Below are 26515 nucleotides of genomic sequence, written 5' to 3' on the forward strand. Positions count from 1 at the left end.
ATTCACCCTGGAATAAACATTAACAACAGTATTTAAAAGTTAAACCCAGTACCACTTGCCCCAAACCCACTGTGCTGGCTATTCCTGGCACAAACTCTTCAAAAAGGAAAAAAGGAAGGAAAAATATAAAGGCTAAAACATCTAAAACTCAGAAATATCCCCCTCTATTAAGGAAAAGAGTGTCTTTCACATTTATTTAATTCATGTTAATGAATTCAACACTTCAAAGGTATCTGGAGTTTCTTCTCTGCGACATTCAAAACCAAAACTAACTTTCTTTAGGGATCAAGCTCTTTACCTGGAAGCTTCAATATTTAGCAAGATTAGACCATAGTCATTGTGGCAAGCAGGAGAATAAAAAAAGTTTGATCCTCGTTATTTGTATTTCTAAGCACTTCTTTTCCCTTTCAGTTCAATACCATACAAATCATAACAGTGTAAGAATTCTGAATGTACAATTTGAAGAAAGAAACAAAAAATTCAGAGCTTAGGCTCCTACAAAATGCTATTGTGAGAGTAAAGAAACATTTTTGCTACAAGAAAGTCACAGATGGCTGAGTACAGCTTGCTAAGAAATCAGAAAGTTGTAAGGAAGGGAAAAAAAAGTCACTAGATTGTCTTTTTTATAGGCTCTGGAACAGCATCAATAGCTAGCCATTTAAAATAAGGCTAACTTAACTTCCCACAGTTCTGGACTCCTGCTGCCTTTGTCACCCAAACTTTTTAATTAAAATAGTCCCACTGACCCAAAACTGTAAGGAATGTCACCAGCATCAACAAACCACAAAAATCAAACCCCAAACATCAATACAAACAAACACTCCCAGTGCCAGAAATACAGCAGTGCCTCCAGACGCATTAGGACGGGAATGAAAAGATATCAGTGGTTCCCACCCATATTTAACTGCCTGCACTTGCTGAGCAACACAGAAGGTATGTTAAAGATGTTTTTCTTCTCCTTTTCTTCCTCTGAGACACAGAGATCTAGACAGCATGACAAGAACAGGGTCAAAGATGCTATTTTTTGGACAAGTATCCTTTAATAACTATACCCACTGGCAGATTTTGTTAGTGTTCAGAAGCACGTGGCAATCTGCCTAAATAAGAATGAAAATCATCCAGTGCCGCATGTATGTGCAGACAATATTAGGAAGCATCTGCACAAACTTTTTGCTGCAAATGCTCAAAATAGAACCTGGAAGTTTCTGTTTAGAGAGACATTATAGGTGGCAGAAGACGCTCAAATAACATATGCCCTGAAGGTTTTGGCACTGTTGAAGGTATATAATTCAACTCTTCATATTCTGAAATTGAGACTTGGTTTGGGCTGGGACAAATAGGCTGAACTAGTCCTTGCTGGTCTTACTCATCACCAGAGGCAGCACTGGAAACAAGGCATATCGCTTTCCTTCCTTGTCTTGCCAAGATGCACACACACAGAGCCACTGGGAAGCAGGTAATAAGAAAGCTTTGCCAAAGTGCCACAACGTTAAATACTGCAATTGTACTGGCACCGTAATTATGCTGAATGTGACAGCACAGCAGCATTAGAAGCTACATGCACCAGCAAGGTGGAGAGGGATTCAGTTCCTCTTTCCATGCTATTATTTATCCCTCTGCTTGGGCTACCCATACAAGTAGTGAATCTAATTCTGCTGCCCCAATTCATTTGACTTTTCCACTTTTGTTTTTTATGTGTCTATAAATAAGACCCCAAAAACTCACAGCTCCTGGAAGCTTTCACAATTCTGATCAGCGCTAACAGTCTGGAGCCACAAGATTTACTAACCCGGGGTATTAAATAGGATGAAGGACTAGAAAAGAGGAAAACTACTTAAAAGCGAGTCATCAATTTGTAAACTTGCAACTAACAGGTTTCCTTTAAGGTAATATTTCAAAAAGCAGAAACAGTGAATGGGCATGCTTGCATTTGCACATACAGACAGAAGACAAGCAAATTAGTTATCCAGAACTCCTTCAACCTTGACCAAAAAGTGACAAGAGTACAATAAAGCTGACAGATATCAGTAAAATTGTCTGAATCCATCCATCACTTCTGTGTTCTGCTGGCAAACAAAATCTGTGGAAGTATAGTAAATTAATGTCTTAATTTTCCAGTCCTCACTAGTGAAAGGACACTTTTTTAGCTATTTATGTAACAGTAAAGCAGAAGACAACCCATACAGCTCAAACACTTTCCAGAACAGTTTGGTCCCATTGTTAATACTACCATTTCCGTAAGAAAGTGTATGGTCAAGTCTGAATTCAAGTTTTCACAACATACCATGACGCCTCTGATCTTAATCTCACTTCAAAGCAACAGGCTGAAAATTGAAGTGAGCTCAAGTTGCCTTTAGTGGCAATAAAGATGTACTACATTCCTTGTTAACAAGAACAAACGATCAAAAAACTACACACACAACTGCTATCCCTGTACCACGAGTAAAACAAATGTATGTAGTGAATAATTCCACTTTTTTTTTTCCCCCTGGAATTGAAATATTTATTTCAAGTCAGCAAAATAGAAGATCATGGTCTAAAATTCATTAAAAATACAGATCACAACACCCAAGCAGATGAATCAATGCAAAATTACATTTCTGTTCCCTGTGAATATTGGATACTCACTTTCCAGAGCTGACCCCCTTCATATGATCTGTGTAGATATAAATGTCTGGGAGGAATTTATTCAGGATGCTCCTTGCAGATTCCACCATTCTGTTTGCCATCTGTGGTGACACTCTGACAGAGTATCTACATTTCCAAGCTAAGGAATTAATTGTGGTCACAAAAGAAATTTAAACCAGAGACTGAACAAAAGCGACCAAGAGATCCCAATGCATTATTTCGGAAAATATGGTTTTGTCCTACACATCCATTCATGAGCGCTGGTCCATTTTGCTGTACTTAGGGAAGCACACGACTGTAGAAAGCACTTAACGCACTTTTCACTGATATACCTTGAAGTGAGGTACAAACAACATGTACAGAAGAACAGCTTATTATGACATCTACCTTAAAAATGCCCTTCAATAATTTTAAGTTCCTGTTCCATCATCCTGTGCTTTCCTATGATGGAGGAAGCCCTGTGTGCTCTGCTCCTCATATACTTATATGAAGAGTGACGGGTGAAATTTTTCTGAGTTAGCAACAAGAAATCCTGTCTTTCTATTTCTATCAGGGAGAAACTGGGTAGATGAAATTAAAGACAAATGTTTTAACAAATGAAAAAAATAATTTTAAAAGGCTAAAAAAGAAAAGGCAAATTTTTGCTCTCTCCAACTATTTTGCAGTGCTGTAAGGCTATCGGGTTCACTGGTTCTCTAGTCACTCAGCCTGTGAGGGTAACAGTTCCAGGGAAGAAGAAATTACCACCTTCCTGCTCACCTCAACACACCTCTTCACAGTACACAAGAGATGAACTGCCTTTGTGCCCTTTTACTCAGACGCTGCTCCGGTGATATTCCCAACAGATCTTCGAATGTACAAAACTCTTTGTGCTCCACATTCCACCCCAGCTATATATAATGCAGACTCATGCTCTGCACATTTAACTCCCCATCTGCACCTACATGTGCACAGCAATGCAGAGAAACACTGTCAAACCCCCCAGCTGGCAGAAGATAATTTCCTTTTCTACAAATTTCTATTGCATGCTCTTGTGGAGTAGGTAAAACAAAAGCTTTAAGATCTTAAGGACAAAACCAGTAAATAATAATCAGAAAACTGATTGTTCTGCACAGTTGGTAAGCTCAGTATTTTGGATGACTATGAAAAGTTGCCGCACGACAAGCTCCCCGGCTGGGAGGAAGCAGAACTGCTCAGATGAACCTTGAAGGGACAAAAATGCACACATAAAAGACCCAAGCACTTATTCTTCCAGATGTTTTGTTTTGTATTGGCTTGAAGAACCACTTAGCGCGAAAACTAAAATGAGACTGCTTCTAAACAGGCTTACTAAAGGCAAACCTTTATCCCTGAGAAGAAGCCCAGGAAAAGGAAAGAGGAAGTTCAAAAATATGTAGTTCACACACATTGACCAAATCCAGTCAAAGTGGCCCACAATGGCGTTGTGTATTAATGTGAATTTAGAAAGGTGCCGCTAAAGCTATGATCACTGCTTCCTCTTCACACAGAAACAGAAGACTGAACTAGTTAATACAGAGGTAGATGGGGGCATAAGGAAATTACTTTCTTGGTGCAAAGACCATGACTAACACCACCAAAAGCACACTGAGCTGCCTCCTTTGTTATCCTACAGCACGCATACCCAGTAAAGTTGCTCTCACTTGGCAATGCTGCACTCATCCAAATGCTGCAGTTGGAAACAGAGGTCAAGGCATGCTGTTTTCACACAAAATTATGACGGTATGCCGTACAGTAAAAGGAGGAACAGACTGCAAGTCTGCACCTCTGGCAGGAAACCTGCCCCATTCCTGCTTTTCTTTTGAGTAATCAGAGCCAGATCATGTTTAGGACTCATAATCACAAACTAAACTACAAGTTGGCAAATGCCCAAGAGAGCACAGAAGCTCATGAAATACAACCTTTAGTATACCTTGCCAATAAGAAAATAAAGGCAAAAATAAAGGCAAAAATAAAGGCAAAAATAAAGGCAAAAATAAAGGCAAAAATAAAGGCAAAAATAAAGGCAAAAATAAAGGCAAAAATAAAGGCAAAAATAAAGGCAAAAATAAAGGCAAAAATAAAGGCAAAAATAAAGGCAAAAATAAAGGCAAAAATAAAGGCAAAAATAAAGGCAAAAATAAAGGCAAAAATAAAGGCAAAAATAAAGGCAAAAATAAAGGCAAAAATAAAGGCAAAAACCCTGACCAAAACATTAACTAGATACACCATTGTTTGCAAAAGTGACTACTCCACAACAATATTTTGTGCCCTTATCTTTGTGCAGAAGTAAAACCTCCTCCACTTCCATCTCCAATGGTACTACTGAAGGCAAAGAGCTAACAAACTTCTCATAACAAAACAAAAAGCGCAGTTCACACGTGTGTACTGCAGTGTAAACTGAACTAAAAGTTAAGCTGCCATCCAACATTCTGCTAGACTCATTAACAGCCAAGATGTCACCTATTCAACGCGTAACAAAGTGACATTTGTTATTACGGGATTTACAAACAAGGTGAGATTCTTTTTAGTGCTGCTACATTATGTGATGGAAGGCGTTTTGTTTTTCTTGCTACTGAAAAAATTTTAAATACTGCTGTTCAGTTTTAAGCTTATTTACTTGTGTACTGATGCTTTTTGAACAGCAGTATTCAAAACACAGTAGTTTTGAGACATAGTCCTGAAATCTAGTTGTGTCATCCCTCTGTATAATGTCACCTTGTGTTATCTGGATATATGCTCAGCAACATGGGTGCACTTCACAGAATCACGGAATGGTCAGGGTTGGAAGGGACCTCTGGAGATCATCTAGTCCAGCCCCCCTGCCAGAGCAGGGTCACCTACAGCAGGTTGCACAGGACAGCGTCTGGGCAGGTTTTGAATGTCCCAAGTGTGGGAGAGTCCACCACCTCCCTGGGCAGCCTGTTCCAGTGCTCTGCCACCCTCAAAGTAAAGAAGTTCCTCCTCATGTTAAGATGGAACTTCCTATGTTGAAGTTTGTGCCCGTTATCTCTTGTTCCATCACTGAGCACCACTGAAAAAAAGACTGTTGTCACCTACCTGGCACCCTCCCTTTAAGTGTTTATAAGTATTGATAAGTTCCCCCCTCAGTCTTCTTTTCTCTAGATTAAAAAGAGCCAAGTGCCTAAGCTCCAGTCCCCTAATCATCTTTGTAGCCCTTTGCTGGACCCTCTCCAGCAGTTCCCTGTCCTTCTTGAACCGGGCAGCCCAGAACTGGACACAGGACTCCAGATAGGGCCTCACCAGGGCAGAGGAGACGGGGACGATAACCTCCCTCGACCTGCTGGCCACACTCTTCTTGATGCACCCCAGAATGCCATTGGCCTTCTTGGCCACCAGGGCACATTGCTGGCTCATGGGCATCCTGTTGTCCACCAGTACTCCCAGGTCCCTTTCCACAGAGCTGCTCTCCAGGAGGTCAGCCCCCAACCTGTACTGCTGCATGGGGTTATTCCTCCCCAGATGCAGGACCCTACACTTGCCCTTGTTGAATTTCATTAGGTTCCTCTCCGCTTCTGCGACTTCAAGTTGGGGGACTTACTTTTTTAAGGCAAACTCCTTTAAAAGAAGAAAAAAGAAAAAAAGAAAAAAAGGATACGCAGTTCCTCTGATGCGCTTGATTTTGCCAGGGTCTGTGAACTGAATAGGCTGCAAGACCTTTCTCACCGGGCAAGAAAACACTATTTCTCCTCCCCCTTTGGGAGGCATTCCTCTCCGGTTGATCTAGAAACAATAATGGAAGAAAAAAAGCAGGTTAGTAAAGAGCACAAAGAATGTACTTACACACTCAAAAAATGATAGCTTTTATTTCACATATAATAAAATGTTATCAATAGGGGTATTGCATGAACAGAGGCGAGAAAAAGACATCCTAAAGGCAGAAATGGATTTTGCACCAAACCTATAAGCAAAAATTTATTTATTTTCTCCTCCTCTCTCACAAGTACAGCAGGGCATGGCTTCTCAATGCAAAACTAAACCCAACCAAACAAACAAAACCCCAACACCTTTAGCAGGAAGGCAACATTGGCTTAAGACTGGTCTCTAACAGCAAATCTGTACCTCACTGCTGAAGAAAGCCTGGAAGTGATGCTTAGTATGTATATGGCGGACCAGAACACATTTATTCGCATAAACAGGCCAGGCCAGCCCAAGGGTGTCCCACCGCCCCAGCCAGCATCCACAAGGATGGGGATGGGACATGGGCCCATGGGTGGGTCTGGCTCAGGTGGCACATGGCCAGGGAGGGCAGGGCTGTGGGGAGCTGGGGACTGGCTCTGCTGTGGGGTTGCTGAAGCAGGGGCTGACAGTCCCAGGAGGATGACATGGGGTTCTGGGCCATGGGCGGGGGGCGGTGGCCAGGGGACAGGCAGAACTTGGTAGAGCAAGCAAAGACTAGTAATGCAGATAAGGGAAGAGTGTAGTTTTTAAAGAAAATTTTTTTCCTGTATTTTCCAAACTGGAAGCAAATCTCAGTGACCCAAACACAGATCCAGCTTCTCTACCAGTGAAGGAGGCAAAAGATCCTACTATTACTCCCTAGTCTTAAGCATAGGGCAGGAAGAGCAAGTGGAAGGAAAAAGAAATTAAATTAACTGAAGAGGAACAAGAAAGAAAAATGGCTTCTTAGCTTGCAAAGATCTTGAAGACTAAGAAAAGTCACTACCTTCTCTTTACCCTCTCTACCCATAGCCTTTGCACCTCTCTTCTACCACATCTTCAGTCACTGTGTAGCTGGTATGCCATTTAAAACATGCTACGAACAAGAGGCAATTTTAGAAACGTGTTCCTTTAGAAATGAGTAAACTGTCTTACCTTGATTTCCAGACTTTCACCATCAATTCCAAATTTCTTCAGTAGTGGTAGAGCTGTAGCCTTAAGGACATCAACCTACAGAACACAGAATTAAAAAAGCAGACTCTTTATTGGAATTACAGAAGTCAGTAATTTAAAAGTCATTGCATTATGAGGTATGTAACAAAGACAAGGCTTCTCCATACTAGGTATTCTATGGGAACACATGGGAATGCAGCATAGAGAGCTTCAGCTACTCTTAAGACTACCACAGTATCTCATTACTCAAACAATTTGCAAGAATAAATTACTGGGAGATGGAATTTCTTATTCTGGATTTCTTCCTCAGCCTGATTTTTATTTCTATTATGGTTCAGCTACAACAGCTCACCTGTTTCTCTGAACACAGACATTGAAAAAATTATATTCTTCTGTCATTGCTAAAAAAATCCTACAGCTAAACAAATGATGATTGTGAGAACCTTTGCATTTTGGAGCAGGCCCTTGATTTGGCAGGAAGAATCTCATCCTTTTGTCAAGAACTTCTTTTCATCTGTTTCTGAGAATCAGAAGCTTCTAGGTAACTTCTGTTGAAATACTCAGAAGAATCTGAAGTGGGTGACACATCATTCACACACTCCCTTTGAGCTAGATGCTTGCTAGATCCAGGTCTGAGCAGGATTTTCCTTGCCATTGCTCCTCCTAATTGCTGACCTGAGACAACAGCGACTGTGATCTTCCCTCTCCTGAAACTTCAGTAGCATTGCCGAAGGTGACAAAAATGATTTAGCGGAGGAACAGCACAGGGAGTTAGCCAAGACAAGCAGCTTGCGAGAGACAGGACCAGGAAAGCATTACCAAAGAGGAACTAAATTCAGGTGAAAGAAACAGGCATGGGGCAGACAGCAGTCGAGGAAGCAGAAGAAAAGCACCCTCCTTCCCATGCCTTCAGCCAGAAACCACAATTTTTGAGTTTCATTCTCTGTGCTGGCGGACAGTGAAAGCCACAGACAAAGCAGCAGCACATACCTCACCTACAAAGCTGTGAACAACGTGTTAGAGCTACCTGAGCAGCTACAAGTGTATGCTGCACTTCTCATTCTTCAAATCCTGCTGGCCAACTGTCCTGGTTTCGGCAAGGATGGGGTTAATTTCCCCAAGGAGCCGGCAGGGGAGGCAAGTATTCCATCCCACGTGACCCATGCCCCGCTATAAAAGGAGCTAGCCGGGGAGCGGGAGTCAGTCGCCACTCGGGGGCGGGCTGCGGCGGTGCGGGTCCGGTCGGTGCGCTTCGCGGCGGTACTGTAACCGCGTTCTTATATTCCTTTACCGGTGTTATTGTTTTTCTTTCTTTCTTTTCTTTCTTTTTCCCTTTGTCTGTTCTGTTAAATTATAATATTTCAACCCACGAGTTTTGCCCTTTTCTGCTGATTTTTCCCACGGCTGTGGGAGTCGAGTGAGCGGCTGCGTGGTTCTCTGTTGCTGGCTGAGGCCAAACCACGACACCAACATACTTTCTTTCTTACAGAGAAACGTTTGGTATTGTTTTTAATGGTAGTATCAATATTTGAATGTCTTTGTTAAAAAAACCCTACAAGTCGGTCAATTATTTTTTTATATTTATATAGTCTATATTTTTTTTACAGCCCCTATATTTTTTTTTTACAGTCTATATTTTTAATTCAGCCCCTCAGTAGTATTCAGTAATCACACAAATTTGACTTTTAGAGCAAAAACCTTTACTAACATGCATGTACACACAGAGACACATGTGCATACCACTGGTAGAAGTTCCAACATGCTGATCTGGATCTGATCTTTAATTGACGTTAAAGTAACACAATATTTCTCCCTTAGTTTTATGGTTTGAGAAACCCATAACAATTCATTGTTTAGACAATCATTCTATCACCTGATGACCCCTCCCCAGCCAGGAAGGGGAACTGGGGGAAAAGCAAGGAAACCTGGGGGTTGAAATATAAGCGGATTTAATAGAATAAGACTAGATAATTAACATTAATAGCACTAAAGAACCAACATTGATCCTGATACCAATATAAAATATGCACAGATTATACTCAGCCAATTCTACCAGTAGGAGGCTGTGCACTCCCAGCAGCGGACAGTAAATGTGGGACACTGAGAGCACTACAACTTCAGGAGGAAGGGAAGGGCTCAGGGTTCTGGCACCTGGGTGAGAAGTTCTCAGGATGGCAGCCGTCAAGGGAGACAGAGAGAACTTCGCAGCAAACTTCTAATTTATATTGACTGCGATGTTCATGGTATGAAATAACCCCGTTGGCCAGCTTGCGTCAAATGCCCAGGTCTCGCTCCTCCTCACCCCTGGCAAGCTTGAAAACACTGAGCCTTGAAACCCACACACCATAGCTGCCTATAAAGTAAATATTTTCACAAATTCAGACACTAGAGTCTTCTAAAAGTGCAGTCTTCCCAAGTATTAGAAGATAAATTAGTCCTGTGTCACTCAAACCAGCATACTTGGGAAACAAAATATACCAGTAAAAAAAGAAAAGCTTCACTGTGTAGGTTAGGAACTCCCTTTTCCTTCTTCATTTCTACTCTTGCAATTCTGGACTGAAGTCTTTATCTCTGGAGAAAGCACATTATGCCAGCATTAGGAAGCCAGATCAATTTTGGGTCTGGTTTGTCTGTTTTCAAAAATTTCAAGACTTGTCATAGTTTTTAGTCCTCAGACAAATTCCAGGCATGATACTTATCAGGTACCAGACAGACACATAATAAGAGACTGTCTCTGTTCCAAATTTGCAGCCTAAATAGAGAAGGTAATTTCCAGTATTTGAAGAAGTGGGAAAGGCTGTTCTGCTTAGCAGACAAGTGGGAGTTCAGGCAGGAGAGGTTAAGTACTTCACTCACAAGATGGTAGCAGAACTGAGACCTAAAACTATATTTCTAGTCTCTTGCCTATACGCAGCCATAAAGCCATTCTTCAGCTCGCCTTTGAAGGGCAGTTATTCTATCTCCAGAGCAGACAACGCAACACCAACTTGTACCACAGCAAATGCATCATACAACCAAGGGCATACCTCACCACAAATGCCAACAACTTGCTAAGTCCCGTAGACATTGATTGTTCACAAACTGCTGTAAATACAACCCTTTTTCCTTTAAAGAAATCTACGATTACTAAACAAAAAGAAAAGTAACTTTTAGTGATTTGCAGAATCTATTAGCTAGTGCAAAACTGAAAAAAAAAATCCCAAACCCAGACACACACCCTGCAGCACATGGCTACCTAGCAAAGGGGCAAGCATTAACTGGCCTGCGTAGTCATTAGCGCTGCACAGAAGAGCATTTATCCCTGACATATATACAGCCCTGTGTTCTGGGGACAAGAACCGAAACCAGAGTTTGGCAAGTTAAAAAAAAAAAAGACAGAAAAGTCAGTAGGAAAAACGCCTTGTTTTTCTGGGATTACAGACAACTGCTGAATTTTGATTAACATTGAAGATGATTGCTGGCAAGCCAAAACTTCATATGCTAGTCTCATGCCAGCATGAAAGTAATTTCTGTTTAAAGTCCCACGGCACAGCTGAAAAAAAACTTCAACACTTGCAAATCCAAACATTAAGAACAATTATTCTAAAACCACATTACTGCAGCACTACGTATCTGTCAGAATAACAACATGTATAGAAGGAAAGAAAAATAAGAGCTATTATTTGCATGCCACCGCCATTTCCTTCAAAAAGGCATTTTATAAAGACACCCTCCACATACATGCTCTCTCTAAAAAAAAACCTGAAACTACCTCAACTCTATATGCCATTCCCCCATGGCTGGTCCCACAAGCTATCCACGGTCAGGTGTCACCAGCGGTTGCGCAGAAAAATATAATGCAAATGCAGGCTGCCAGTGGCTGGTTCAGGCTGGTATTCCAAAGCCATGTCTCTTCCCAACAAGTGCGAGCAAAGTCATGTCCCTCTCACTCAGTGAGTGACTCACTTCCTTTCGCCTTGACCACTTCCACTCTCCCAACAGCAGATCTGCCACCTTCCCTCTTGTCCTACCGACAAGGTGGTCTCGGCAAAGAGCAACCTCAAAGCCACAACACAGCTATCACATCCAACAGATGTTTTTGAGGCTGTGTGAAAGCTGAAAGCTCAGTGCTGAGAGCGGATTTCAGAAGGCCCAGTGGGTCAGCCTACCTGCTCACTGCTACCATGAGGGAAAGGTCCCACTCCTCTGGCTGTACACACATTGCTGCTACTTACCCCGTGGATGCCTCCATGAGAAAATGCAGGGGTACAGCTCTCTGCCATTTTGCCAGTTAGTTGAACTGGCTTAGGAATGGCTCTGAAAAGTGTCCAGGGTACCGGAGTACGCAGGACTGTGTGGCTGAAAGAAGGAGATATGGAGGAGCATGGGCAGGACTACCTTCTTTCAAGCACAAAGAGGGTGCTATAGGATCATATGTGTGTATATGTACATATATATATTTTCACACACATATATGGATTTGTACATTTGTCTGCAGGTGACAGATGTTGAACACACTTATGCAAGGATACATCCCGCAGAGTTCATCTAGCTCCAAAATACACGCATTTACAAAATGTCATAAGGCTTTTACAAAGAAAAAGAATAAAAATTCTCCAACGATGGGAAGTGAGTGTCTTGCCTATTGTACCTACTAAGTTGAGATGGAGAGGTTCTTACATGAAGAGCAGCAGGGAAAATTTGCCTATTTTAAACTACCCATAAGGTATTTACATTGGTTTGCCTTTCCCCCTTCTCCTTGGAAAGCCAGAAAGGGTACAGATGGATGGACAAATTCAAGCATCCCTTTTCAGGCAAGCATAAGTAATAAATGTTCACCTAGTTTCTAAATACCCTCTGCTACTGAAATATAAAAGCCCAACTCAATATAAGACCAAGTTTCCATCTACTTAAGCCCATAAACCACCGAGGGTAGTACTTAAACTTGTGCTTTTAGTCTCAGCAACCTGCAGAGCCGTATGATCTTGTAAAACTCCCTAAAGTAGTTTATTGGTGGGCACAAAGTTTAATATTTAGTCAGGCTAGTTAAAAAGACATAAACCAGTTTTAGGAATCGCTCTTCAGTTATTGCCACTTAAAAAGTTACTACACATGAGCTGAGTCACAGCAACTACAGTTGTGCTTCTACAGCACAATGAACTTAAGATATAACTTCTTAGCACGCACATTTGCATTTTATTGAAACTTCATGTCAGGTACTGTGGTCAGCTAATACATGCCAACACCCTTCTGTGTCTGAGCTTTGGCCAGTGCAAGATCCCTTCAAGCACAAACTAACTGGCTCAAATTCTCACACCCATTTCAACTGAAATTGTTTAAACACTGTTGGCCCACATGACCGATGCCTGAAAAGGGATAATTTCCAGCATCAAGACTCAATTGCTTAAACAAGCATCCAAACTTACTTGAAAGTAACACTAACATTGGACTGCTGTCTCCAAATCATTCAAGAATTTCTCCTGTGTGATTAAAAAGATGCAGTCAACCAAAAGAGACTTCTTTGATTCCTACTACTTATAATTTCTATTAGGTTCTTCTAATCATGGTGACTGAAAGGTTAGAGAAACTTGCTTCTCATTTCAGGAGTTTTTTCCTTTTTTTTTTTTCTTGACAGTGCTGTGTATATCCCACTTCAATCATCCTTTGACTCGTGTGCATCTCACGGAGCCACAGGTGAGAGAACAAGTTTTTCAAATGATAAGAGAAGCACAGTTGAAAAGCCATAAATACCAGCAGGACTTGGAAGCTCATCTAATATCTGCCATTATACCTAATAGTATTTGTATTCATTTAAACTGGTTAAGTTTTCAGATGACAATGTTTCCTTAGTCTATTCAGAGGAAAACTGGAAATCTCCAATCACCACTTGAAAGGTAAACAGCAGCACTGTTCTCCAAAAGCCATTATGTTTCATTATGTTTGGTTGGTTTTTTTTTTTTTGGGGGGGGAGTGCATAACCACTAACCATTACTTCAGTGTTTTAATCCCGTGTTATCCACAGCTCATTTTTGTAATAACACTGTTAAAGCAAAGGACTCTAAGTCAGCAGTAGTAGAAACCAAGGCAAGCATTTCATAGTCGTTTGATCTACCATGCCTTCTAGCATCTTTCAGAAGAATGAGAGAGTTATTACATATTTTTGCAATTATATTTTCATAATTGCCATGTGACTTCAGTTTCTAACAGAAAAGTGGCTTCACAGCAACACTGGTATAACTATGTCCAGCATCTAACAGAAGAGAAAGATTCCTTCCTTGTCACACTCAAATTTTAAAGACAATTTGCTCTTTTTGCAGTAAATACATACGCAGGGTGGGAGAAAAAAAAAAATCTAATTTTTAAGAGAACAGGAGAAGCAAACCAGTGGCAGGGCCTCACATTGCATTTAAAAGGAATTTCCGGGGGAGAAGACCGAAGCAGTACAGAATGGAAAGTCAAAAGGTGGATTATAAACTGCAGTTTGGAGCGTGATGCAGAAAAGCAGCAGAAAAGCAGATGCTTGTTTGATTCAGAGAGTTTCCTGGCAGATGTAGTAACACTGGATACTTCCGGATGTGAGAGATCACAGAAATGCAACGTGTTTTAGAAACTTCTTCCTAATCTTTCTTTTTCTTTTTTTCCAGAAGAAAAATAAAAATACTCTTCTGGTACTTAAATTTTATTACTTACTGAAGGATCTACTTGATCATTTGTTACTCCCCTCAGGACAATCTTCAATGGATGTTTCATGAAAGGTGCCAAGCAGAGCAGACTTTCCAAATAGTAGCCAATACTGCGACTGGGGCTGCAGTCATGTTCCAACGAGCCTCCATACAGAAGACCGGGCTGATAATACAAGGTAGTACCTGGGGAAGATGCCAGTAGAGCAAAGCAAATCAGAGCGCTGTCAGCACACTGGTCATTACTAAAGCATAGACACTTTGCAGCTATGTATGCAGACAAATTGGAGAAAGAAGAATTTATGAAAGCTGGTAGCACTTCCAGCAGGCTGCTTCTATGTCTGCAGCTAATAAATCGGCCAATGCATAGGTGTCTGTCTGTCTTGTGCATCATTTCTCCTTTCCCCTCCTCCCCAAAAATCAAGGAATTTAGCAATCCCAAAAATATCGATACAAGCAATTATTATCCTCCACAGCAGATAAATCTTCACCAGACCATCAGGTCATCACTGTCTCAGCATATCTGGTGGTAGTTCATCTGCTTTACTGACCAACCATAACCCTTAAAATCCTTAGGGGAAAAAAAAAAAAAAAAGATGAGGATAAGAACCAGATGAGATTTTTATGCGAGATGCTTCTCGCTCAAACCAACCCCTTTGTAAGAGACTACTTGTAAACTCCCCAAACAAAGACTGAGAGAAGCAGCCTGAGCAGAGATAAGGAGAGGGGGGAGTCCTTCGGAGCTTCACTAGGGAACGCCTCAAACACTTGCAAGCACCTTGAGATACAGCTGTAGTTGAGGGGTGGATAATGTGGAGTCTGGATAACTAGGCTTTGTGCTCAAAGAATTGATAATGCTAACACTTGCTTATCTCTTGTATGATTCAGGCGAGAAAACTTTGAATAAGACAGGATGAGTCTGGGGGGGGAGAGGGAAGTCTTGTGAAGACAGGACTTTCTGCTCAACTTTTAAAGCTTGTTAGTTCTCTGTTTTTGGGACCATTGAGTCCAATGAATGACCTTTATCCACGAAATATGCTGCATATGCTAATGAAGATTATCAAGATCATGCTAAACACATACGACTATAGCACTCATCTCTCCACCCAGATCATGCTATACATAACCTGGGGGGGTGGAACCTGAGACAAAACTGCCAGCATAGCTGTATGGCAGGTTGTACTGCTACTGCAAACATAAAAGGGGAAAATTAGTACTACAAAGGGGGGATCCATGCAGAGGAGCACTCCTATGAACCAGAGACCCCCGTTGGGAACCAGGACCGATGATTTCTTTATCTCTCTCTCAGTCTCTCTCTCTCTCCCCACCCACTTTCCCCCGCCTCTGTTTTCTCTTTTCCCTTAGAATTGTTCAGTAACGCAAGGTGTACCTCACCACTTGCCATAATTTGTTTTACCACTTGCCGCAATTTGTTGTATGCCTAACCAATTATCATGGACCTACTTAAGACATATATTGATCACTGTGGGGATCTAATTAATGTTTTTGTATGGACCTTGAGAGTTGTATCACCTTAGTCCACACTGCTGGGGATTTGTGAATCTGAGTCACTTCCCACCCCTGCCTCTTTTCTGAGTGGGGTGTGACACCCTTTTCTGAGGGTGACTAGACAAGCAGCCTTGCTCAGAAGCTTGCCTCTGTAGATGGCAAACCTTGCCTTCTACAAAAATCCATTCTGGTTCAGAGGGACCTTCCCCCACTACAAAATCCTGCATACCAAACAAAATACTAATTTTAATTCTTAAGGAATACAGTTTGCTTAATTCTCTGCATTATGGTGGAGTGATGATCTTCTTGCACGTGATCAATTACTACAAAAATTCTCAGCTTGGTTATTTCTGGTCTTCTCAGTCAATTCTATCTGAACACATACTTCATTAAGCCAAAACTTTGATTTCACTGCAGCAACTGATACAGCCTGGAAGACCAGAACAGAGGAGGAAGAGAAAACAGATCTCACCTGTTTGGTTTATTTCAATCCGAGAGCCATTGGTCACTTTGTCAATCAAGCGAATAAAACTTGCTTCAAAATCTGAGGAATAGAACAAAGACAAAATTTTAAAATTCCTTAAATTTATTCCTGGGGAAAAAAAAAAAAAAAGAAGCTTCAACACAATACTTGTACATTTTCCCTTTCCTGCCTCTTACAACAGTAAGTCTACCCTCACCTACTTGTTGTGGTATAATTCTATCACATGAGAAAAGGTAATTCACTATAAAACCAGAGATGTTAATTTGAGCCCCCATGCTTATAGGCATCTCAAATCAATTGAGGTGCCCCCAGATGTGACCATTGGACTAGCGACACTCCTCTCCCCGACACACAGACAGCAATACAAGTTGACACTTCTGACCACAGTGGCCTGAGGGATCAATCAAGCCCAGGATAAAACCTTTGACAACTTACATTTTGCTCAGTATGAAGCAAAATATACGAAACCTAGCAAACAGGATGTCGTATATTTAAGCATGGTAAGCTAATAACATCTTATTCTCTGTAAAAGTCTTAGTTTAAAAGAAGGGGACATTCAGATGTGAAGTTCTGCTGCTGCACAGCAGTTCCACAAACACAATTAGCCATCTGCAGACTTTCACATTTTCCATTTCCAAAACCGTAAACAAAATTATGTTCCGAAACATAATAAAAGCTAGAGGAACACAAGTCTCCCCATCACCTCCTTTCTTGCTTACTGTGTACACTATAGCAGTTCGCGTGGAACTAATTTCTCAGTTTCTCTTGTTTGTGTGCGCTCTCACTCAGAGACATGGGAAAGAATAAGCATATTTAACAAAAAAAAAAAGGGGGGGGGGGCATGGAGAAAGGGAAGGAATATGCCAGTATTCTAGTATTTAGGTATCCCAAGCTGCTACAGACTTAATATCAAGGAAAATATGTGAACATATGCAGAGTTCAAAACCCAGGTAGTTTTAAGGACCAACAGCACCTGCATAACAGTCGGCAGGTTGTGCTTCCTTAGCAGTAACCCTGCGTTACTTCTTAAAACAGCAATTGGATTTTTCTTCCTATGTAAGCTTCTAGGATGCGTAAACATTTAAATCAAAGAGCTACCTGCAGAAATTACAGTTTGTCAATATTTGCATGATACAGTTGATGCCCCAGTCACACAGTGCCGGTTCTGCTCTCCGTTACCATAATTTCTAAACTTAAATTTATATGAGAGCTCTGGGACCTCTTCCAGGGCAGGAGTGCATCCTTGCAAATACACATTTCCCTCTGGGAGCACAAACCTGTAGAAAAGTTTTCACTGCAAAAGTTCCAGTCATGAAAAGCAGAGAACTGGATGTTGTATCATCAACACAAATCAGGGTTTGTTGTTACTATTTTTCTGTTACAGTCACAGTTTACATTTTAACCCATACTTGAAAAAGGCAATTCAAACACCTCTTAAAAAAAAAGTGTAAGCCAGTTTTACCTTACTGTAAGCTGCTGTGGTAGATGAAAGCGCAGAAAAAGTTTGAAATTAGATATCTGTGGTGTTAATGCTTCCTTCAGTCCTTTGTTGGCTGCAGCCTAAATCACACACAACTTCAACACCACCAAACATGCCATGGCAATAATAAATGCTTTGGGTCACAGTATGTGTTAACTTAAGCACGCACAAGCATTTTGACAGTTTCGGAGAATTTCTAGCTATAAGCTGCAGCCTCCTCCAGAGGCAGACTAGTGTCTACACTGGTCCTAACCCTGTTCTGAACTTCACACCTTGTCCAAAAAATAACTGAATGCCACAGCAATGTCTCTTCCCCTATCTCCACCCTACTGTCTTCTTACTTCAGACACATGAGGAATTTTACTTTGGGGTGCGGCAGCTCCTGCACAGGAATGAAGAGGGTACTGCCTAAGCAAGGTTTCCTCCAAAGGAAACTGCAGGCTCGGAAGCTTTCATAAACGGCAAGCAAACGGCTTTCCCGTCTCCCTCCCTTACCACTATTTGGGGGAAACTCGGCTAAAAATCAGAGGCTCACGCGCGACCCATTAAGGCTGTGGGAATCCGGACTCCGCAGCGCCCCCGAACTCCACAACTGTTGACTGAAAAGCCCGCTTTTACCGAGACACGGGCTAGCTCCGGGGCTGCCGTCGGAGCCCACGCAGGACCCAGCGAGCGGGTCAGCCCCACGCGTGGCACCTCCTCCCGCTCCCCGCAAAGGCCCCACGGCAGCAGCGGAACGAGACGGGCTGCTCCCGGCGACACCGGGCCAGCCCCGTCCTGAGGGGGCGGCACAGTCCCCGGGGTGACACTCTCCTCGCTTCGCCCCCTGCCGCCGCCCCACCGAGCTCCCACACCGGCACAGCCGCCGCCGGGCTCCCGCCGCCGCCGCCGCCGCCCCTCATGCTCCCCCCGGTGGCGGTACCCCCGCTCACCGCGGAGTCCGGGGTCCTCCTCCTTGGCGCGGATCTTCCGGATTTTCAGCGGCCGCCCGCTGAGGGTGGCCAGCACCAGCCGCTGCCGCAGGAAGTTGCACCCCGCGTAGCTGAGGCACTGCGCCGGGCCCGCCGCGCCGCCCGCCATGCCGCCGAGCCCACGTGGTTGGAAACAGGAAGCGCTGGGGCAGCGGCGGGGGCAAAGGGCAAAGGGCGGGGCGGGGGGCGGTGGCGGCGGTGGTCGTCTCCGTCCTTCCCCGTGATTCCTCTCCGGGCTGTCCGGAGGTGAGCTACGCGGGGGAGTGAGTGTAGTTCCCAGTCCTCAGGCCGGGCTGTTCTCTTAGCGACGGTGGCGGATGGTGGCTGCCCTTAAATAAGACACTGAGTGAAGGTTTCAGCCCGCGTTTTAAGGGAGGTGTGAGTTACGGTGGAGGTGTGACAGCGTCGGTTCGTGAGCTGCATTTATGTGCACAGGCAAAGAAGTTTCTTGCAATAGAATAGTTCCAGGTGGAAGGGACCTACAACGATCCCCTAGCCCTGCTGCCTGACCGCTGCAGGGCTCACCAGAAGTTAGCACAAATTATTAAGGGCATTGTCCAAATGCCTCTTAAACACTGACAGGCTGGGGGCATCAACCACCCCTCCAGGAAGCCTCTTACAGTGCTTGACCACCTTCTTGGTAAAGAAATGCTTCCTCATATCCAGTCTGAACCTCCCTTGGCACAGCTTTGCACCATTCCCACGCGTCCTGTCGCTGGATCCCTGGAGAAGGGAGCAGCGTTCCACCTCTTCACTACCCATCCTCAGGAAGCTGTAGAGAGCACCAAGGTAACCGCTCAGCCTCCTTTTCTCCAAACTAGACGAGCCCAAAGTCCTCAACCGCTCATCATAGGACATGGCTTGCAGCCCTTTCAGCAGTCTCATTGCCCTCTGGACACATTTGAGGACCTTCACATCCTTCTTAAATGGTGGGGCTGAGAGCTGCACATAGTACTCCAGGTGAGGCCGCACCAATGCTGAATAAAGCGGGATAATCCACTCTTTTGACCGGCTGGTGATGCTGTGTTTGATGCAGTCCAGGATGTGGTTTGCCCTCTTGGCTGCCAGGGCACACTGCTGGCTCATATTGAGCCTGCTGCCCACCAGATAGATCCCTTTCTGCAGCCAATCCTCTCCCAATTTATACTTGTGCCTGGCATTACTCCATCATAGGTGCAGAATATTGTATTTGTTCGTGTTCAGTTTCATGCCACTGATGATTGCCCAGTGCTCCAATCTATCCAGATCCCTCCACAAGGCCTCTCATCCCTCAAGAGAGTCAACAGCACCTCCCAGCTTGGCATCATCAGCTATTAACAGAAAAGGTCAGATCATTTTCCTTACAAATGACAACACTTTTTTTTCTTAATGAGTTGTTTGTTTTTTTTTTTTTTTTTTCCCAGAGACTAAATCTTTTTTTTTTTTTTTTAAACCATGATAGGGATGCTTTACAGGAACTGTGCAGGAACTAGACTTTTGTTAGCTGCTTGCCAACTCAGCTTTTCTGATCAGTGTGCAATAAGAATCATTTGTTGTTTTGATAAACAAGTCTACAATCTATGTATCATAGAATAATAGAATGGCTTGGGTTGGAAGTGACCTTAAATATCATCTAATTCCAACCTCCCTGCCACTGGACCAGGTTGCTCAAAGCCCCATCCAACCTGGCCTTGAACACTTCCAGAGATGGGGCATCCACAACTTCTCTGGGCAACCCATTCCAGTGCCTCACCACCCTCAGAGTAAAGAATTTCTTCCTAATATCTAACCTAAATCTACAGTCTTCCGGTTTAAAACCATTACCCCTTGTCCTATCACTACAGGCCCTGATGAAGAGTCCCTCCCCGTCTTTCCTGTAGGCCATCTTTCAGTATTGGAAGGCTGCTATAATAAGCCAGTTTTGCCTTTCTGTAAGCTGCTATGGTAGATGAAGGCACAGAAAAAGTTTCAAATGAGATTTCCATGGTGTTAATGTTTCCTTCTGTCCTTTATGTTGGCTGCAGCCCAAATCACTTTTTACCTCCTTAGTCACACATTTATTACTGTAGTAAGGAGGATTTCAAGGCTATAGTCATCAGGACATCATAGTAGTCCCTCAGCAAGAACGTTTATCTGTTTCATAAAGGTCTTTTTGGAAATAAGACCAATATTATATTTGTGCAGGCTTTTTAGCAGTGAGAGCCCACATTTGATAATTGGTGTTAACCCATGAGTGGTTCACAAGCTATTCATATCCCCTTTGATACACTAATTTCCACAAGAACTGTGAAGAAAGTTGCTGTGTTTTGTTTGTTTAAAATAAACTGGAGTGCTGTCCCACACTAGCCTGCTCCATTTCCTCCTTAGCTAGCTGAGGCAAGGAAACAGCAAACTGAAATTCCTTGGCTGCAGAAGGGTAGTAATACAATCCAACAGAGGTGATGAGTCTTTTTGCCTTCTGCTAGTATGTCTATTACTGGTAATTTTAAGGCCTCAAACAAGATGTAATCTTGATCTGTACTCTGTGCACATAGTGAGAAACTAGGTGTTCTCCCCTGAATTCCAGCAGAGAAACATGATGAAAGAAATATGAAAAAAGAATTAGCCAGCATCAGCAGCTGAGATGCTACAGGTCAAATCTTACAACTGTGAGGCCTTCCAGTGAAACAAAGGAAGATCAAGATGAGGTCCTGGATTCTCTGGCTCAATCTATTTAAAGAGGGTAGCTTGTGTGGTGATAAATTATGAAATAGGCAGCAGAGGGAAGGGTAGGTGGATCTTCCCAGGAATTAGTTGGGAAAGCAGTTTTGGAAGAGCATGATGTGTTTCCAGAGTAGGATGAGGCAGGTTGAAGACTGGGGAGAGCAGTAGAGGGGTCATGTGTTCATTTTCCCTTCACTGAAGTGGTGGCCTGGCTTTGTGAGGTTCCTAAGAGGTACCTGGCTATCTATTTTGGGGCAGAATTTAAGAAATGTAAGGAAAGACTCTGTTTTCTTTAGGAAAGAATAACTACCTAGCTGGGATCAAGGAAGGGAGAACAGAAAGTTCCTACAGTAAATAAAGGTTGGCTGGGCAAAGAGCAGCAAAGAAAAGTTGCAAGCGTCAGAATGTATGTTGTCCCAGCACACTGTCTGTAAGGTTCTGAAAGGCTAACAGTGCAGTTGGAAGTATAAATGCTAGGAAGCAAGGGAATGGCTATATCTATGCTTTGACATAAAGGGCTTTTCATTTCCTCCCAGGATCCAGATCTGTGGCAGCATCAGCAGTCCTGAAGTGACAACACTGATTTGGCAGTTGTTCAAAACATCAAAAAACCTCCTTCTTGGTGTGCCCCTAAATGAGAGTAAAGCTCGGTTGCTTGTCAGTTCAGACATGTGATGGTGCTATGCATACATAATTGGTGAGCCATATAGTGACATTTAGATTTACAGAAGTAAGTGTGCTCTAATACAGAACCAATGTAATAACCCCAAGCCTGGCTGGACAGGGATTCCAACCAAAAACTTCTTGTTTACAGTGTTAATACGCAATATGGTATTTATATGCTCAGTCTTCTGGGAGTTATAGGAGTTGTATGTTTGAGACAAATGAATACGATGGGTTTTGAATAGGAACATTTAATAGGGAGACAAATATGTCCTTGAAACAATATTAATCCTCAAATGTACCATGTAAAACTACCTTAAGACACCTGACACTCCTGTTCTGGATGGAGACTAAAAAGCACACAGCGAACACACTCCTTTCTCTTACACAGGCTGCAGCGGGTAGACCCCAGCAGACTCATACCCAGCCGCTGCCCAAGCAATGGCAATCCAGGAGGTTCTTGGATTGTATTGACGACAGCTTCCTTCTCCAAGTGCTAGAGGAGGCAACAAGGAGAGGAGCTATGCTGGACCTTGTCCTTTCCAACAAGGAGGGGCTGGTAGGCAGGGTCACACTCCAGGGTAGGCTGGGCCGCAGTGACCACAAAATGGTGGAGTTCAAGATCCTCGAGGCAGCGAGGAAGGTGCGCAGCAAGCTGACCACCCTGGACTTCAGGAGAGCTGACTTTGGCCTCTTGAAGACTGTGCTTGGTATGGTGCCATGGGATGAAGCGCCGGAGGGAAGAAGGGCCCAAGAAAGTTGCTTAATACGCAGGCATCACCTCCTCTAAGCTCAGTAGCGATGCATCCCTACAGAGTAGGCGACGGGCAGGAAAGCCAGGAGGCCCGCATGGATGAACAAGGAGCTCCCGGACACACTCAGAAGTAAAAAGGAGGCCTATAGGGGGTAGAAACAGGGCTGGGTGGCCTGGGAGTGTCGTGGTTTGGCCTCAGCCAGCAACAGAGAACCACGCAGCCGCTCGCACGACTCCCACAGCCGTGGGAAAAATCAGCAGAAAAGGGCAAAACTCGTGGGTTGAAATATTATAATTTAGCAGAACAGACAAAGGGAAAAAAAAAGAAAGAAAAGAAAGAAAGAAAAACAATAACACCGGTAAAGGAATACAAGAACGCGATTACAGTACCGCCGCGAAGCGCACCAACTGGACCCGCACCGCCTCGACCCGCCCCCGAGTGGCAACTGACTCCCGCTCCCCGGCTAGCTCCTTTTATAGCGGGGCATGGGTCACGTGGTATGGAATACGTGCCTCCCCTGCCGGCTCCTTGGAAATTAACCCCATCCTTGCCGGAACCAGGACATTATCCACCCCTTATTCCATACCATCTATGTCATGCCCAGATCTTTCAGTTCCCATAGTCTATGAGCCATCCCTTAAAAAATGTCCATTAAGCTCACGTAGTCCATGACGGTAGGCTCCAGCAGTGAGAACAGTCTCTCAGGGCACATAAGATGATGTGTAGTGCTGAACTGGTGGGTGCTGTATTTGAAGCTCGTGACTGGGGAATGCAATACAGTCCATGCCCACGGTCCACAGGTTGAAGATGTCGATCTCAAGGAAAATTGCTGGGCGCCAGATACTGAGATCAGTTCTTATTACATCATAAAATTATTCACTGGCTATTCTCACCCAAAATCAAATCCCCATAAGGTACACATCGGACCTCCCCATCCTCTCGCATCACCCACCAAGTGCACCCGGGTCCTTGTGCAAAAGCAATCCCACGGATGGGTTTGCCTTTGCCTGAGGCAGGGCTAACCCAGACTGTCTTTCCTAACATATTCTTCATATGCACTACAGGGACTTTATCCCCTTCTACTGTACGTGGAAGTTTTGATTGGGCAGGGCCAGCTCGATTGGCAGATCCCCTAGTGTTAACTAACCAGGTGGCTTTTGCTAAATGGGTATCCCAATGTTTGAAGGTCCCACCCCCCATGGCTCTCAGGGTAGTCTTTAGCAGTCCATTATATCGTTCTATCTTACCCGAGGCTGGTGCGTGATAAGGAATGTGATATACCCACTCAATGCCATGCTCTTTGGCCCAGGTGTCTATGAGGCTGTTTCGGAAGTGGGTCCCGTTGTCCGACTCAATTCTTTCTGGGGTGCCATGTCGCCATAGGATTTGCTTTTCAAGGCCCAGGATAGTGTTACGGGCGGTGGCATGGGGCACAGGGTATGTTTCCAGCCATCCAGTGGTTGCTTCCACCATTGTGAGCACGTGGCGCTTGCCTTGGCGAGTTTGTGGGAGTGTGATATAATCAATCTGCCAGGCCTCCCCATATTTATATTTTAGCCATCGTCCTCCGTACCAAAGAGGCTTTAACCGCTTGGCTTGCTTAATGGCAGCACACGTTTCACATTCGTGGATAACCTGTGCAATAGTGTCCATGGTCAAGTCCACCCCTCGGTCACGAGCCCATCTATATGTTGCATCTCTTCCTTGATGGCCTGAGGCATCATGGGCCCACCGAGCTATGAATAGTTCACCCTTACGTTGCCAATCCAGATCCACCTCAGCCACTTCAATTTTAGCAGCCTGATCTACCTGCTGGTTGTTTTGATGTTCCTCAGTGGCCCGATTCTTGGGGATGTGGGCATCTACATGACGTACTTTCACAACCAGATTCTCAATCCGGGCAGCTATATCTTGCCACAGTTCAGCAGCCCAGATGGGCTTACCTCTGCGCTGCCAGTTGTTCTGCTTCCACTGCTGTAACCACCCCCACAGAGCATTTGCCACCATCCATGAATCAGTATAGAGGTAAAGTACCGGCCATTTCTCTCGCTCAGCAATGTCCAAAGCCAGCTGGATGGCTTTTACCTCTGCAAACTGACTCGACTCACCTTGTCCTTCAGTGGCTTCTGCAACTCGTTGTGTCGGACTCCACACAGCAGCCTTCCACTTTCGATGCTTTCCCACAATTCGGCAGGACCCATCAGTGAACAGGGCATGTTTCTTCTCATTTTCTGGCAGTTCATTATACGGTGGGGCCTCTTCTGCACGCGTCACCTCTTCCTCTGGTGATATTCCGAAATCTTTGCCTTCTGGCCAGTCCATGATCACTTCCAGTATGCCTGGACGACTGGGGTTTCCCATTCGAGTTCGCTGGGTGATCAGTGCAATCCACTTACTCCACGTAGCATCAGTTGCATGATGTGTGGCAGGGACCCTTTCTTTGAACATCCAGCCCAGTACTGGCAGTCGAGGTGCTAAGAGGAGCTGTGCTTCAGTGCCAACCACCTCCGAAGCAGCTCGAACCCCCTCGTATGCTGCCAATATCTCCTTTTCTGTTGGGGTATAGCGGGCTTCGGATCCTCTGTATCCCCGACTCCAGAACCCCAGGGGTCAACCTCAAGTCTCCCCTGGTGCTTTTTGCCAGAGGCTCCAGGTAGGGCCATTCTCCCCGGCTGCAGTGTAGAGCACATTTTTAACGTCTTGTCCTGCCCTGACTGGCCCCAGCACTACTGCATGAACTATTTCCTGCTTAATTTGTTCGAAAGCTTGTCGTTGCTCAGGACCCCACTTAAAATCATTCTTTTTCCGCGTCACTTGATATAGAGGGCTCACAATCAGACTGTAATTTGGAATATGCATCCTCCAAAAACCCACAACACCTAAGAAAGCTTGTGTTTCCTTTTTACTAGTCGGTGGGGACATAGCTGCTATTTTGTTGATCACATCCATTGGGATCTGACGGCGTCCATCTTGCCACTTTATTCCTAAAAATTGGATCTCCTGTGCAGGTCCCTTAACCTTACTTCATTTTATGGCAAAGCCAGCTTTCAGAAGGATTTGAACTATTTTATTCCCTTTCTCAAAAACTTCTTCTGCTGTGTCGCCCCATACAATGATGTCATCAATGTACTGCAAATGTTCTGGAGCTTCACCCTGTTCCAGTGTGGTCTGGATCAGTCCATGACAAATGGTGGGGCTGTGTTTCCACCCCTGGGGCAGTCGATTCCAGGTGTACTGGATGCCCTTCCAAGTGAAAGCAAACTGTGGCCTGCACTCTGCCGCCAAAGGGATTGAGAAGAATGCATTGGCGATATCAATCGTTGCATACCACTTGGCTGCCTTCGACTCCAGTTCGTATTGAAGCTCTAGCATGTCTGGCACAGCAGCGCTCAGCGGTGGTGTGACTTCATTCAGGCCACGATAATCCACTGTTAGCCTCCACTCTCCATTAGATTTTCGCACTGGCCATATGGGACTATTAAAGGGTGAGCGAGTCTTGCTAATCACTCCTTGAGTCTCTAGTTGACGAATCAACTTATGGATGGGAATCACAGAGTCTCGGTTAGTACGATATTGCCGTCGATGCACCATTGTGGTAGCAATCGGCACCTATTGTTCTTTGACCCTCAACAACCCTACCACAGAGGGGTCCTCTGAGAGACCAGGCAAGGTGGATAACTGTTCAATTTCTTCCGTCTCCAAGGCAGCTATGCCAAAAGCCCACCGGTATCCTTTTGGGTCCTTGAAGTATCCTCTCCTGAGATAGTCTATGCCAAGGATGCATGGAGCCTCTGGGCCAGTCACAATGGGATGCTTTTGCCACTCATTTCCAG

At 44.1% G+C, this 26515-nt stretch overlaps 1 protein-coding gene across 1 annotated transcript in view; it reads right to left on the bottom strand.

Moving 5' to 3' along the window:
• The window catches only part of RCL1 (RNA terminal phosphate cyclase like 1), a gene marked incomplete at its 5' end in the record, with an annotated part of 31160 nt that extends 12469 nt beyond the window's left edge, over positions 1-18691 (bottom strand). Inside the window, 6 exons of the mRNA XM_082497216.1 lie at positions 2629-2754; positions 6245-6369; positions 7462-7536; positions 14149-14324; positions 16120-16191; positions 18544-18691. Of these exons, the coding sequence (XP_082353342.1) occupies positions 2629-2754; positions 6245-6369; positions 7462-7536; positions 14149-14324; positions 16120-16191; positions 18544-18691 (722 nt within the window). The remainder of the gene's footprint in view (positions 1-2628; positions 2755-6244; positions 6370-7461; positions 7537-14148; positions 14325-16119; positions 16192-18543) is intronic.
• Positions 18692-26515: the final 7824 nt, after the last annotated feature.

The sequence above is a fragment of the Vanellus vanellus genome (genome assembly GCF_965231255.1).
Source record: "Vanellus vanellus genome assembly, chromosome: Z".
Classification (NCBI taxonomy): domain Eukaryota; kingdom Metazoa; phylum Chordata; class Aves; order Charadriiformes; family Charadriidae; genus Vanellus; species Vanellus vanellus.